This window comes from Palaemon carinicauda, chromosome 3 (genome assembly GCF_036898095.1).
Source record: "Palaemon carinicauda isolate YSFRI2023 chromosome 3, ASM3689809v2, whole genome shotgun sequence".
Classification (NCBI taxonomy): Eukaryota; Metazoa; Arthropoda; class Malacostraca; order Decapoda; family Palaemonidae; genus Palaemon; species Palaemon carinicauda.
Window position 1 is genome coordinate 128,263,272 of NC_090727.1, and position 15,985 is coordinate 128,279,256.

At 47.2% G+C, this 15,985-nt stretch overlaps 1 protein-coding gene across 3 annotated transcripts in view; it reads right to left on the reverse strand.

Moving 5' to 3' along the window:
• Positions 1 to 15,985, reverse strand: part of LOC137638489 (uncharacterized) — a 58,592-nt gene that overhangs the window by 26,300 nt on the left and 16,307 nt on the right. For all 3 annotated transcript variants that reach the window (XM_068370580.1, XM_068370582.1, XM_068370581.1), the window contains exons 5-6: positions 11,243 to 11,479; positions 1,058 to 1,264 (exon numbers count right to left, since the gene is read on the reverse strand). In XM_068370580.1, the coding sequence (XP_068226681.1) occupies positions 1,058 to 1,264; positions 11,243 to 11,479 (444 nt within the window). The remainder of the gene's footprint in view (positions 1 to 1,057; positions 1,265 to 11,242; positions 11,480 to 15,985) is intronic.

A 15,985-nucleotide genomic window follows, 5' to 3' on the forward strand; every position in this document is an offset into this window, starting at 1 on the left:
CCCTTCTACCCCTACCAAGTGGAAATAACAACTGAAATAACTTGCAAATGGAGTGAAGAATAGTTAAATATGAAGATAATTTGGTGCTGACTGGGGGCTGGTAATGAGAAACTGGAAAGCCTATCAAGTTGACATATCCTTCGTACAAGCAGGAAGCCTCACCTTGTAAAACCAGTTACCTAAAGTTTCTCTTCATCCTCGAGCTCAGCATGCACTATCCTATACTCAGTCAATTTGAGGTGCTTCCCTTTAGCTGTTGTCAAATATGCTGGGTTTATCCAGACAGAAATGATGATCATGATAGATGAATATGAAGCGAGTGAGTGATACATTCCTAAAGTTACAGGTTGGGTATGCATCGTTATGAGTACAGTACGATATTATGCTCGTTTGACCTTTTAAATAGAGCATAAGTATAGGACATTCAAGACAACAAATGTGGGTTAATATACAACTGCAGAGGTTATAATTAAAACATAATGTATACACTCTAGATAATCTACGTATTGGTCTACCTTACTTATCTCAGTATTCATATAAATTTCACCATAATTTCTATCTCAAGGTTTAGTCAATTTTTTCTTATATACTGTGCGGCCATCCTAGTCTTTGTTACTTTCATTACAAAGTTAACCCTTTTACCCCCAGGCTATTTGGAAATTTCCAACCCTTAACCCCCAAGGAGTTATTTTTTTCCCAGCAAATTTTGCAGTATATTTTTTTTAAATTGCTCTAACAGCCTTAATTTTTGTCATAGAGAGGTCAAGTTGGTCTCATTCTCTTGGAAAATGCCTGAATTTTCTCAAAAAATTATCAAAAATATGAAATAAAAAATTTTTATAGCATTTTTTTGCGAGGACGTACCGGTACGTCCATGGGGGTAAAGGGATGGCTTTTGTGAAACGTACCAGTACGTCCTTTGGGGGTAAAAGGTTTAAGAAACCATCTAGATCCGGAATAAAAATAATAATCTTAGCAACCCATTTTTTCCAACTACGTGTAGTTCTGTGCTAACCTACCCTCAAATGTTTTTAGAATAAAAAAAACAGTACTTTACCTGATTTAATAAGCATATGGACTATATAACTATGACCCTGTTCTGTAGCATAATGTAAAGCTGTCCTCCCATAAGCATCTTGCTGATTCATATCACAAGTACGTCTCAAAGACCACGGGGATGCCAGTCCTAGAGACAAGTACTCAGCGTGCAACTGAGCCAGCCACGGACTTGTGTGATGTGAATGAACGAGACCTTTGTGACGTCCTGCAAATTAGAAATGTGTTAGACAAGATTCTAGGTATCAATGAATTGTTAACATGAAATCTTACAGTGCAGTACATTATTTGTAATAAATGCTTTATTATTATTATTATTATTACTATCCAAGCTACAACCCTAATTGGAAAAGCAAGATGCTATAAGCCCAGGGGCTCCAATAGGGAAAAATAGCCCAGTGAGGAAAGGAAATAAGGAAATAAATAACTGAAGAGAACAAATTAACAATAAATCATTCTAAAAAAAGTAATGTCAAAAGAGATATATCATATATAAACTATTAACAACGTCAACAACAAAAATGTCATATATAAACTATAAAAAGACTCATGTCCGTCTGGTCAACAAAAAAGCATTTGCTCCAACTTTGAACTTTTGAAGTTCTACTGATTCAACAACCCGATTAGGAAGATCATTCCACAACTTGGTAACAGCTGGAATAAAACTTCTAGAGTACTGCGTAGTATTGAGTCTTATGATGGAGAAGGCCTGGCTATTAGAATTAACTGCCTGCCTAGTATTACAAACAGGATAGAATTGTCCAGGGAGATCTGAATGTAAAGGATGGTCAGAGTTATGAAAAATCTTATGCAACATGCATAATGAACTAATTGATCAATGGTGCCAGAGATTAATATCTAGATCAGGAATATGACAAATTCGAAGATAATTTGTATTTTTCCTAACCATACAAACCTTAGCTATTTACAAAGGGTTATTACTTTTAGCGTAGCTGAAATGGCGAGCCATTAGAATTTAACGAGGGTGTATTACCCCCGCGCTAGTTAGCGGGGGGGTAGGGGAGTGGTAGCTAGCTACCCCTCCTCCCCCTCACACACAGGTGAATACTCACTTTCACTTAGAGGTAGGACTTGTCTTGGGGGACAGGGCTGGCGGGCAAATATGTGTAAATAGCTAAGGTTTGTATGGTTAGGAAAAATACAAATTATCTTCGAATTTGTCATTTGTTCCGTAACCGAAATACAAACCACGCTATTTACAAAGGGTGACTTATCCCTTAGGAAGGGTGGAAAGTCCCCAGCCATACTGGCTTTGGCTTTACCCGGGGACTCAGAATCCGAGTGAGTCGCACTCGAGAAAAGGAGTCCCTGCACCTCACAAGTTCCTTGCACCGCAAGGAACCATGTGGCCTACGTAAGCTTGTGTGTGAAGGAAGAAGTGTGACCCGTCCTAGGCAGTTGACCTGGAGTTCCAGAAGGAACTCTGGGTTAGGACGTTCCCAATACCACCTCGTCAGGGTATGGGGGACGCGACAGTATTGACTCAATACTCGGAACACAAGGAAGCATGGTTTACCTGCAGAGGTTCGAGGTCAGCTATGCAGAGACCAGGATGCTGCTTCCCCGTAGAGGGGATGATGAAGAAAGAAGTAAGGGCCAGACATACTTCTTTCGTTCATGCAGACTAAAACCTGATAACAATGCCCTCAACCTTCTGCTACCTGTCCAAAAAGGAGCCTGAGGTTAGACCAGCTGTTGTGTAGCTACCACAGAGCGATAGAAAACGTATCGAGACTCCTGTGGGTCACGCCCTGCAGGAAGCGGGCTGCGAAGGTCATCAGACGCTTCCAGACTCCAGCTTGTAGCACCTGCGTCACAGAGTAGTATTACTCGAAGGCGAGGGACGTTGCGATGTATCCAACATCGTGCTGTAGGGCGACGTGACGGGGGAGGGTCTGAAGACAGGTCGAGATGAATGTCCTTGAGTCCGGGCTGAAGAGGTATACTGGTGACTCTCCCCCCATGTCCTCCTTGTGTTCCCAAATCGGCTGCAACTGAGGCCAAACTGCAGCTGTTCCCAGCGCTAACCTCTCGATTCCTGTACTGGCAAGAAAGAGAAGGTCTTGGGACATCAGACACAGAATGGAGACTCAAAATCTTGAATGAATCGGACCGAAGGGTCGGGACCCTCAGATTCTGAGTCTAGTCAACAACTCAGGAGCGAGCCTGAATGTTGCCTTCCCCTCTTCCTTAGAAAGGGGGGGGGAGTAGTAAGAGACCAAGAAGATTGCTTACACACTGGCCGTGGCCAGAGTGAGCAGAAGACCCAAGGCGGAATACAATCCGAGGCCTGTCATAAAAGGGTCTTGAGAAGATCTCTTAAAGGACTAAAAGTCCGAGCCATGCTCCAAGTTGGAGGTCTTCCTCCGACTAGGGCAGGGACGATCGTAGCTTCGCATGAGCGAGGATAGATCCAGCGGGCAGGAAAAAGTTATTCCTTTAAGCCTGAAGGTCAGGGAAAGGCTGAGCGACAGGCTTCATTGCCAAGAGCGGAAGGAGTTTCCTCCCGCCGAAAGGCAATAAGACCGTTATTGCTGGAGAAGAGGCCTCACGGGAAGAGGTATATCTCCCACGGCACCAACCACCTTAGACTCTTCACTTTGCCTGGGAGACCCCTGTGGATGACTATCGCAGATGACGCGACCTCCGTACCGCGACTGTAGCGGGTTGTCTCTTCTAGAGGAGGAAGCGTAGTGTCTCCAGGCATGAAGCCGAAGCGACGTCCCGGTTCGGGAGAGATGTCGCAGTGTGGTTGCTTGAGTAGTCTGCGCCGTGGGAGAAGCTCTCCCGGGAGTTCCGTCAGGGGAAGCAGAGGGTCCAGAAACCGTTCTGCGCATAGTCCCAGTGGAGCTCTCCCATTGAAAGGTTGACAGACAGCCTGGTTTTGTTGAGACCCATTGTCCGCAGACAAAAAGGAGGGAAGACGCAGGCGTCGAAGTTGTCCCACCATCACCGGAATGCATCTTGCCAGAGTCTCGGGGTCTGAGACTGGGGGGAAAACTAGCGGAAGCTTGAGGTTCCAAGCTGTCGCGATCAGGTCCCCCAGACCAGCACTTGCTGGTTACCCAAGGTCAAAGACCCTTAGGTACACTCTCTCTATGAGGCTCTGCTCGGATAGTCTGAGAGAAACATTCCCCTGCCTGGAATGAGAGAGCCGATGGTGGAATTGAGAGAATCTCAATCATCCCGGTATCTCTACTGCAAGATGTGAAGGTGTGAAAATGCGTCCCCTGCTGGTTAGCATGAAGTCGACACGCAACGGGGCGACTTGGCAGGAGCGGTAGGATCTGAAGAGGGGCCAGACTAAGGCCCCTAAGCCTGCCTGAATGATGGAGAGGTATCCTTCAGGTCTTGACCATAGGCCTGGACCGGAACATGCCCCCCCCCCCCCTTTCCTTTGACGAGTCCGAGAACCGCATCAAGAATGTGGGGAAAGGACGAGAATATCCACTACCATCAAGAGGCTCCATAGGTCAACACCCATTGCAGGTTTAATAGTTCCGCTGGTCCCATAGGGCCAGGGAGTCCGGTTAAACATTGCCTGAAGCCACCGGAACTTGGATCGCCCCACATGGAACTTATCCTGAGGCGACCGTTCGGACTATAAACGGGTCAATGAGGAAAGAAGAACTAGGAAACGTTTCAAGGTAGGGCTGAAAACTCTGCTTGACTGAGAACAGGTACTGCGACTCTCCTCAGTCTTGCCACAGTCAACCGAAAGGAAGGCTCGGAGGATGTGGTAACAGAATCTGGCGTCCCCAGGTGGTCACCCATCCAAGTACCGACGTTGCTTAACCTCGCTGGACGGACGAGAAGCGGGGTTTCCAACGTGGTAAGGCGGTTGACTCAATATCATGGCCAGATACTCCAGATGTTGAGGCAGAGGAAGAGAAGGCTCCAAGCAAAATACCATGAGCCCACACTCATGGTCAGCATTCGGAAGCTTTTCCCGGCGCTGAAGAAGGTCGAAACCCGAGCCTACCGGAGTTGACCAGCCCTCCAAACAGCAGAGGAGGCGGAAGTCTGCACCTGAGCGGCCAAGAGGAAGGCAGGGAGAGTTCTCTGGGGAAACAAACCTGCTATGCCACGGCGGGATAGCCACACTGCATCATAAGCAGGAATACTTGCAGTTTAGGCTGAATTCGACGAGCACCCTGGAAGATGGATGGAATGGAAACTGAAAGTACCCGTCCTTCCGATCCAGGGTTAAAGGAGTCCTGTCGCCTCGTTACCAGTCTGATCGATTCTGCTGGTCTACGCTGGCCAAAGTTTGTTCGACAAACTTGATCAGGGCTGAGAGGTCGACTATGGACATCCCCTCTCAGATCCTTCCTTACAAGAAAGGATCGACTGAGGGGGCCGGGGGTGAAGCCGTCGATGATCCTAAGGAAGACCTTCGCCTAAGGTATGGATCATTCTGCCCAACCGGGCAACTCTGCTGATGCTATGGCATAGAGGTTCAGAGACACTGAATTCGCTGACAGAGACGGCAGGCGCGATATCCTTGGCTACTCACAGAGATTGTGCGGGAATGGGCATCGGGAAGCTGTCATTCGGATGAGTAACCTTAAGCATCCTCCCAGCGAAAAAACCTGCAATCCTAGAGTTCGTGAACTCCTTTTAGGACTATGCCCCCCCGGGGGAGTCTCCCGTGCCATCTGTTCCTGACAGGAGGAAACTGCAATTGGACACCTTGTCCCAGTTGTCGTAGCCGATAACTTAGGCCGACGTGGTTGAAAGAAAAGGGAGCTGGAGCCCTGCAGAGTCTGGAAGAAAGCACCTTGGAGGAGTGAAACCGGAAGTCGATTTACTCCGCACAGCAGATGTTTAAGTCTCTGTCCTTGGGCAAAGACAAAACTCTTCTCAAGGATGGAAGGGTGTCTGAGGTCGTTGACCTCCACAGATGAGACACCCGAAGGAAGCCTTCAGTCAGTGCGTCCAGATGGTACAACATCGAGCTTGTCCGCAAGTAGATACTTAACGACGAAAGGCCAAGGTGCCTGAGCTCGAGAGGAGGAAAGTACCCTTGATCTTCCTGTAGCTTCCTTGAACCAAACCTCGGGCCGTAACCGAGGAGGGAAAGAACCTGGTAAGCTCCCAGAGGAAGAGGTAAGCAGTCACCCCTTGTCCGATGGAGAAATTTTTAACGGAAAGCCCCCCCGCCAAAAATCCTTCCAGGGCGGGAGAAGGAGAGAGTACTCGTGCAGGAGAGGGGACCCTCGAGACCGACCTCTTGGGAACCAACTTCGCCCTGGGGGAAGTCACCACGAAGTCCACTCCTCTCTTTCTCTTCAGCGTAGGAGAGACAGCCGCTGGTTTGTTACCCTGGCCGGTGAGTGCTGGTTTCATAACCCTCATTAACGCCCGTGCCAGCGGATCAAACCATGTCTGCTGCTCCAAGGACACAGAGTCCGAAATCCTCGCTAAGGTGAAAGGGATCGGGCGATCCTTTCGAGAGGACACGACGGTTCCTGCCTGAAAAGAAGGTGGGAAGAATGCTGTACTGACCTGTCTTCGTCCTGCACTACCAACCTGTGCTTGGATGGAGGTGATCCCGAGTGCCGCCTAGGAGCACGCGTCCCTGCTGCTACCACCGGCTGTGGAATTCGCCGCGAACTATGGTCGCGCGAGGGCGAACGGTCGCGCAAAGGCGAATGGTCGCGCGGGCGCACAGGCGAGTGGTCGCGCGGGCGCGCAGGCGAGCGGTCGCGAGGGCGCGCAGGCGAGCGATCGCGCGGGCGCGCAGGCGAGCGATCGCGCGGGCGCGCAGGCGAGCGATCGCGCGGGCGCGCAGGCGAGCGATCGCGCGGGCGCGCAGGCGAGCGATCGCGCGGGCGCGCAGGCGAATGGGCGTGACGGCGAGGGATCGTGCTGCCGCGTAGGTGAAGAAGATCGCTGGCGGTAAGCGATGGCGAGCAGCATGTGTAGGTGAATGATCGCGTGATAGGGTGCGATGGTGATCAGCATCCGCAAGAGGGCGAGCGTTCAGGGTTGTGCGATGAGGAGCAGCATGCGTAAGCGGGCAATCGTGCAGGGTTGTGCGATGGCGAGCAGCATGCGCAGGTGAATGATCGCGTGAAAGGGTGCGATGGTGATCAGCATCTGCAGGAGGGCGATCGTTCAGGGTTGTGCGATGAGGAGCAGCATGCGTAAGCGGGCAATCGTTCAGGGTTGTGCGATGGCGAGCAGCATGCGCAGGTGAATGATCGCGTGAAAGGGTGCGATGGTGATCAGCATCCGCAAGAGGGCGATCGTTCAGGGTTGTGCGATGAGGAGCAGCATGCGTAAGCGGGCAATCGTTCAGGGTTGTGCGATGGCGATCAGCATCCGCAGTTGAGGGTCGCGCGATGGCGATCAGCATCCGCAGTTGAGGGTCGCGCGATGGCGATCAGCATCCGCAGTTGAGGGTCGCGCGATGGCGATCAGCATCCGCAGTTGAGGGTCGCGCGATAGCGATCAGCATCCGCAGTTGAGGGTCGCGCGATGGCGATCAGCATCCGCAGTTGAGGGTCGCGCGATGGCGATCAGCATCCGCAGTTGAGGGTCGCGCGATGGCGATCAGCATCTGCAGTTGAGGGTCGCGCGATGGCGATCAGCATCCGCAGTTGAGCTAGTAGCTGGCGAACCATGTTCCTTCAGAAGTGTTGGAGAACGTTGGCGTGCCAGCTGTAACACACATGGGCGATCCGGAGATCGCTGGCGAGCTGATGATCGCTGACGAGCTAACGATCGCTGGCGAGCTGATGATCGCTGACGAGCTGATGATCGCTGACGAGCAGAAGGCTACGCGTGGAAGCCTGCGCAAAGAAGAGTCCTTGACCCCGACCTGAACCGAAGTTCTAGATCGCGAGGGCGAACGTGGGCGCACAGGGCACGTAACAGGAACCGCAGGGAAGATCATCTTGAAAGCGCTGACGAACAGGAGAGCGCTGACGAACAGAAGGGCGCGCAGGGAAACCCTGACACGCAAGGGAAGAACCCCCGTGGGGGCAACCCTTTGCCCCGAAGGGATCGTTGTCCGCCGGGAGACTGATGTCCGTCGGAAGACCGCTGTCCGTCGGGAAGACCGTTGTCCGTCGGGAAGACCGTTGCCCGTCGGGAGACAAGATTAGACTGCTGTCCATCTGCACCAAGACGGAAGATCGAGAAAAAGAAGTTGTAGGCTGCAAACGGAGATTCAAAAAGGCGCCTCAAGCACCCTTATAGGGAGATGAGAGGCCCTTACGACGAGGCGGACGGAGGGCCTTACGGCGAGGGAGGCCAACAGCAACAGCAGAAACCTCCGAAGAGGAGTCTCTATGAGTGTACTCTCTCGCGAACGACAGAGAAACACTTCGTGGAAGAGACTGGTCAGCCAGTGACCTAAAAGGGGCAATCCTCCGAAGAGGAGCCCCTGCAGTTGCCCAGCCCCTGCAGTTGCCCAGCCCCTTGAGCGAAACTGCAGGTGCGACCGCTCAGCACCAAGAGCATAGTCGCACGAAAAAAAAAGGCAAGAGAAGAACCCCCCAAAAGAGGAAAAGCTCAAGCCTGGACAGGAAAAAACTTCCCTCGGAAGGAAAGTTATCCGCCCAAGGAGGCAAGCCTCCTGACTGTTCTAAAATGAACTGGAGAGCTGTCCGTCGACACGGGAGTACTACCAGTAGAAGGAGACACGCCCCTGACGACAATACAAGGGGGGAGGCAGCAACAGCCGAATCCCCAGGACTCAACCAGACAGCTCACACCGTTGCTATATTACAGAAACGAACTAGATCGGTAACTGTAAAAAAATAAAACAAATAATATTAGTACACATTCATTCCCCCGGGAAGGCTCCGAAGAGGAATCCCGAGGAAAAGGAACAAGAATTACACAACAGGCACGTGCCCTCACAACCACTTACACTCGCGGAAGGAGAGCTGTAACCAAAACAGAATTATAACAATTATAATTATGTAACTATGTAATTATGTAATTTAAAAAAAAGAATGAACACTAAAGAAAAAAACGAAAACCCCGAAAGGAATCGTTCTACAAGCTGAAAAATTAACAACTACAATTAGATTCATAAACTAATTGAGACAAAATGTACGGCGTAGCAACCCCACCCACACGGGAAGGAAGCTACAAGGGCGTAGTAAAACATAGTAAAAGGGTGAACGACCTCAAGAGAGAGAGAGAGAGAAAGACCGAAGTCAAACTCGATCGCAACCCATAAAATTAGGCCGTGGTGGCCTAACTGCCGAGGCCTCCACGTAGATATCGTACACTACACACACACATCTGAAAAGGAAATTTACTTATTTCTATACTCAAATATATATACAAACATGAAAACATGTTTACATATATATTGAGTAAAAGAAAAGTAAGCGATTAAGTAAAGACAAAACAGACAATGGCTGCCAAGCGAGGACCAAGACAGAGACGTCTGTCACAGTCCGAGCCAAAAGTGAAAGTGAGTATTCACCTGTGTGTGAGGGGGAGGAGGGGTAGCTAGCTACCACTCCCCTACCCCCCCGCTAACTAGCGCGGGGGTAATACACCCTCGTTAAATTCTAATGGCTCGCCATTTCAGCTACGCTAAAAGTAATAACCCTTTGTAAATAGCGTGGTTTGTATTTCGGTTACGGAACAAAAGAAATTTAATAGACCGTAAGTTTCTGTCCAACAAATTAAGATGAGAATCAGCAGCTGAAGACCAGACAGGAGAACAATACTCAAAACAAGGTAGAATAAAAGAATTAAAACACTTCTTCAGAATAGATTGATCACCGAATATCTTAAAAGACTTTCTCAATAAGCCAATTTTTTGTGCAATTGAAGAAGACACAGACCTTATATGTTTCTCAAAAGTAAATTTGCTGTCAAGAATCACGCCTAAAATTTTGAAAGAGTCATACAAATTTAAAGAAACATTATCAATACTGAGATCCGGATGTTGAGGAGCCACCGTCCTTGACCTACTTACAATCATACTTTGAGTTTTGTTAGGATTCAACTTCATACCCCATAATTTGCACCATGCACTAATTTTAGCTAAATCTCTATTAAGGGATTCACCAACCCCAGATCTACATTCAGGGGATGGAATTGATTGGTACATGAATCCTCATATTACTCGCATTATTTCTTTATGGAACTGTACTGGTTGATTTCTCATTCAAAACATTATGAAACTGGCCTTCATCAAGGTACTCTTGTCTCTCTTTTTTTTTTTCCCTTTGAATCTCAATCAAAACTTGCTAGGTAAACAATAAATAAATATAAACTCATCTTTAAAATGTACAGAAATTAAAATCAATAAACGACATTAGAAAACATGATCTAAATGCTGGAAGAAATTTCGTTGTCATGGATTTATTGGATTAATATTGAATTATGGAAGCAGGGAGAGTACAGGACAACATATTTACACTTTTTTATCAGACGACCGGTACGAAGATTTAACCAACAGTGGGGAGTCTTCTATTGAATGTGATGAATCCAATGCTCCATGATGATATATATACACTGCATATGTAAATTTTGAATGTTGATCAACAAAATTATGCTTTTTTGATTAATGTTACCTTAAGTATGTTGTGTATTTCACAAATAAAGTTTTGCTAATATGAAATAACTCCCATTTCCATAATTCCAAAAATAAATACCCATCTGTAAAATTCACTCAGCTGTCAACAAAGGACAAAGAATTCAAATAAGAATTAATAGATGAATACCTGCACCATTGGGCACCAAAGTAAAAGAAATAAAAGAGTTATGGGCACTCACTTCACATTTAACCCATAAAAGCAAACGCTAATGTAAAATAAATTAGGTGCTGATTTGGTATGCGATCTCATTTAAGGCATGATCTCAGAAATTATTCTTTTGCTTTGGTATGCAATCTCAATATTTTTAATTGGTAAAAAAAAACAAGAATAAAAAATCTGATGGTTTTAGCTTCGCCGAGTGCTCACTTCGCTCACGAAAAATAAAAGCAACAAGCTCCGTATGTACTGGCAACCGGTAATGTTGAGCTGCACACACTAACATCAATACAGTAGTACGACTTTGAGATCGTATACCAAAACAGCACCAAAAGTTATGATGATGATAGTAAGGAAAAGGCTATTGATTAATTAGAACTTTCATATGGTAAGGAGTTAATCATGAATATGACAACCATAAACTCTCAGCTTACCATGGTCCCTCTCATGGCGATGTGATCGGTGATTGTGACGAGCGTGCCGCCGACGTCTTCTGTTTTCAGTTTCAAATTCTGAATCTGAGGAAACAATATTGGCTCGTCCTCTACCTAATGTGCGTTGAAGAAGGATGGAAGCAGAATGACGATGGGGTTGGTGATGATGACGGCGCTCGGCCATATAAGCAGAGTCCGAGTCTTCGGTGGATGACACAATAGGCCCAGAAGAGTCACCTGTGAAACAAATACATTAAAATTCGGCTGACAAGCTAAAAGACGTGGATTCATTCAAAAGAATTCTGAGGCATTGAAATAGATAAACATGATCCTGAAATTTCATTCCATATTCATTGGGTACCAAAAAACTAAATAAAATTCTTTATCATATAACCGAGTAACATATCAAAATTTTATCAAAAATATACATACAGTACTGTATTTCTCTGAGGAGTAAAATGCATTAAATCAAGATAAAACAACCCAAAATAAAACAAAATCAGCATGGCATACTGCAATGCAAAAAAAAATGAGAGAATACAATTTAGACAACTACCATATGGACTATCTTTAACCCTTTTACCCCCAAAGGACGTACTGGTACGTTTCACAAAAGCCATCCCTTTACCCCCATGGACGTACCGGTACGTCCTTGCAAAAAAATGCTATAAAAATGTTATTTTGATAATAAAATAAATTTTTGAATATACTTACCCGGTGATTATAATAGCTGCAACTCTGTTGCTCGACAGAAAAACTCTACGGAAAAATTCGCCAGCGATCGCTACACAGGTAGGGGGTGTACTCAACAGCGCCATCTGTCGTTCAGATACCCATTACTCATTGTAAACAAAGAACTCAATTTTCTCCTCGGTCCACTGTGTCTCTATTGGGGAGGAAGGGAGGGTCCTTTAATTTATAATCACCGGGTAAGTATATTCAAAAATTTATTTTATTATCAAAATAACATTTTTCAATATTTAACTTAGCCGGTGATTATAATAGCTGATTCACACCCAGGGGGGTGGGTAGAGACCAGCAAAATATGTTTACATCATATGAGCTAAGAATTTTTATTTCATTTTAGAAGTTATCAAAATAACTAAACAAAATAAATAGGTACCTGGTAAGGAAGTCGACTTGAACAATTCAATTACTCTGCCTTTTTAAGTACGTCTTCCTTACGGAGCCTCGCGATCCTCTTAGGATGCTGAGCGACCCCTAGGAGCTGAAGTATCAAGGGTTGCAACCCATACAACAGGACCTCATCAAAACCTCTAATCTAGGCGCTTCTCAAGAAATGACTTTGACCACCCGCCAAATCCACTAGGATGCGAAAGGCTTCTTAGCCTTCCGGACAACCCAAAAACAACAATAAAAACATTTCAAGAGAAAGATTAAAAAGGTTATGGAATTAGGGAATTGTAGTGGTAAGCCCTCACCCACTACTGCACTCGTTGCTACGAATGGTCCCAGAGTGTAGCAGTTCTCGTAAAGAGACTGGACATCTTTAAGATAAAAAGACGCGAACACTGACTTGCTTTTCCAATAGGTTGCGTCGATTATACTTCGCAGAGATCTATTTTGTTTAAAGGCCACGGAAGTTGCGACAGCTCTAACTTCGTGTGTCCTTACCTTCAGCAAAGCTTGGTCTTCCTCATTCAGATGGGAATGAGCTTCTCGTATTAACAGTCTGATAAAATAGGATAAAGCATTCTTTGACATAGGCAAAGATGGTTTCTTAACTGAACACCATAAAGCTTCAGACGGGCCTCGTAAAGGTTTAGTTCGTTTTAAATAGAACTTAAGAGCTCTTACAGGGCATAAGACTCTTTCTAGTTCATTTCCAACCATACGATAAGCTTGGAATATCGAACGATTTTGGCCAAGGTCGAGAAAGCAGCTCGTTTTTGGCTAGAAAACCAAGTTGTAGAGAACATGTAGCCGTTTCAGATGAGAATCCGATGTTCTTGCTGAAGGCATGAATCTCACTGACTCTTTTAGCTGTGGCTAAGCATACCAGGAAAAGAGTCTTTAAGGTGAGATCTTTCAGGGAGGCTGATTGTAGCGGCTCGAACCTGTCTGACATAAGGAATCTTAGTACCACGTCTAAATTCCAACCAGGTGTAACCAAACGACGCTCCTTCGTGGTCTCAAAAGACTTAAGGAGGTCCTGTAGATCTTTATTGTTGGAAAGATCTAAGCCTCTGTGACGGAAGACTGATGCCAACATGCTTCTGTAACCCTTGATAGTGGGAGCTGAAAGAGATCGTTCTTTCCTCAGATATAAGAGGAAGTCAGCTATTTGAGTTACAGAGGTACTGGTCGAGGATACGGATACTGACTTGCACCAGTTTCGGAAGATTTCCCACTTCGATTGGTAGACTCTAAGGGTGGATGTTCTCCTTGCTCTAGCAATCGCTCTGGCTGCCTCCTTCGAAAAGCCTCTAGCTCTCGAGAGTCTTTCGATAGTCTGAAGGCAGTCAGACGAAGAGCGTGGAGGCCTTGGTGTACCTTCTTTACGTGTGGCTGACGTAGAAGGTCCACCCTTAGGGGAAGTGTTCTGGGAACGTCTACTAGCCATCGAAGTACCTCAGTGAACCATTCTCTCGCGGGCCAGAGGGGAGCAACTAGCGTCAACCTTGTCCCTTCGTGAGAGGCGAACTTCTGCAGTACCTTGTTGACAATCTTGAACGGAGGGAATGCATATAGATCTAGATGTGACCAATCTAGGAGAAAGGCATCTATATGAACTGCTGCTGGGTCCGGGATTGGTGAGCAAAATATTGGGAGCCTCTTGGTCATCGAGGTTGCGAAGAGATCTATGGTTGGCTGGCCCCAGGTGGCCCAAAGTCTCTTGCATACATCCTTGTGGAGGGTCCATTCTGTTGGAATTATTTGTCCCTTCCGACTGAGACAATCTGCCATGACATTCAAGTTGCCTTGGATGAACCTCGTTACTAGTGATATGTTTAGACCTTTTGACCAGGTGAGGAGGTCCCTTGCGATCTCGTACAACGTCAGAGAGTAGGTTCCTCCTTGCTTGGAGATGTACGCCAAAGCCGTGGTGTTGTCCGAGTTCACCTCCACCACTTTGCCTTGAAGGAGAGACCTGAAGCTTTTCCAGGCCAGACGTACTGCCAGTAGCTCCTTGCAGTTGAAATGCATTGTCCTTTGACTCGAGTTCCATATCCCCGAGCATTCCCGACCGTCTAATGTCGCACCCCAGCCTACGTCCGATGCGTCCGAGAAGAGAACGTGGTTGGGAGTCTGAACAGCCAGGGGAAGACCCTCTCTTAGGTTGATATTGTCCTTTCACCAAGTCAGACAAGACTTTATCTTTTCGGAAACCGGGATCGAGACCGCTTCTAGCGTCTTGTCCTTTTTCCAGTGAAAAGCTAGATGGTATTGAAGAGGACGGAGGTGTAGTCTTCCTAGTGACACAAATTGATCCACGGATGACAGTGTCCCTACCAGACTCATCCACAGCCTGACTGAGCAGCGTTCCTTCTTCAGCATCTTCTGGATGGATAGCAGGGCTGGGGGCTGATCGTCTTGTTGTTCAGCAACGTCCTCATCAGAGGGTTCCTCATCCGAAACTGATGAGGAAACGGCAACGGAGTGGGCAACGTCTGGCTCGCTGAATCCGGTCGCACTGGTGGATGCGTGACGGAGCCGGACGCAATATCATGGAACTGCTGCACAGTCTGTGAACTGTCAACAACCATGGGTGCGCGAGGAAGCACAGCGTCAACCCGAGACTGTCTAGACCGTCTGGGTTGTGCAGTCAACACCCTACCGGGTTGCTGAGGTTGACGCACTGCGTCAAAACAAGTCACCTCTGCTGGTTGTTGAACGTCCTGAACGTCAACAACCACCTCCGAGCGTCGCTTAATGTCAACGTGCGGCTGGCAACCCACACTGGGTCGCATCGGTGGAGTAACCACCTCAACTGGCCGACGCGAGTAGGTTACCTCAGCGTCAACAGGGCGCACAACCGACCGGTTGGAAGGTTGTTGGCCAGAAGGTTCTTCTCCGCATTTAAGTACTCTATCAAGGACGCAAGCTTGGACTGCATGTCTTGCAGCAAAGCCCATTTAGGGTCTACGGGAGCAGGTGTGGCAACAGACGGGGTTAGCGACTGAGGCGGAACCGTTTACCATCCCTGAAAGCCTTGTTATGCGTGACATAATAGTACAGCAAAACTTCAAAGGCTCGACAACAGCTGTGAAGTTGACCTGTAAACAACTTGGAGCGTCTCCTGGCTAGGCGCCAGGGAGAGTCTACCAGAATTGAGAAGTCTATCTGGGCAGAGGCATGAACTCCCAAGCCGAGAACTTCTCTCGTGTCATATCAGACTCTCGCTCTATAAACCAGTTTAAAAGAAGGGAAAGCAAAGGCTGTATCCCCCAAACTCCTCCTGGTGAAAAACCAGTCGCCTAGCCAACGTAACGCTCTCTAGGAGAGCGAGAGAACACTAGCTTAAAAACAACGGCTTCGAAGTAGCTAGGCCTAGTGTAAGCTCTGACGTTTAGGCGAACGAGGAGCAGCAGTAACAAAAAGATCCTTAAAAAAAATCATCATGATTTAATTAAAGTCCATAGGAGGCTAAGCAGCTTTAGGCTCCTCTCCATCTGACAGAGTCCTCTAGGGAATATCAGTAGGAGGGAGAACAGCAACTTCCTCATCTACAGGAACCTTGTCCGATAAAAGCTGAGTCTCTCACTGGTGCATTAGTAGCGG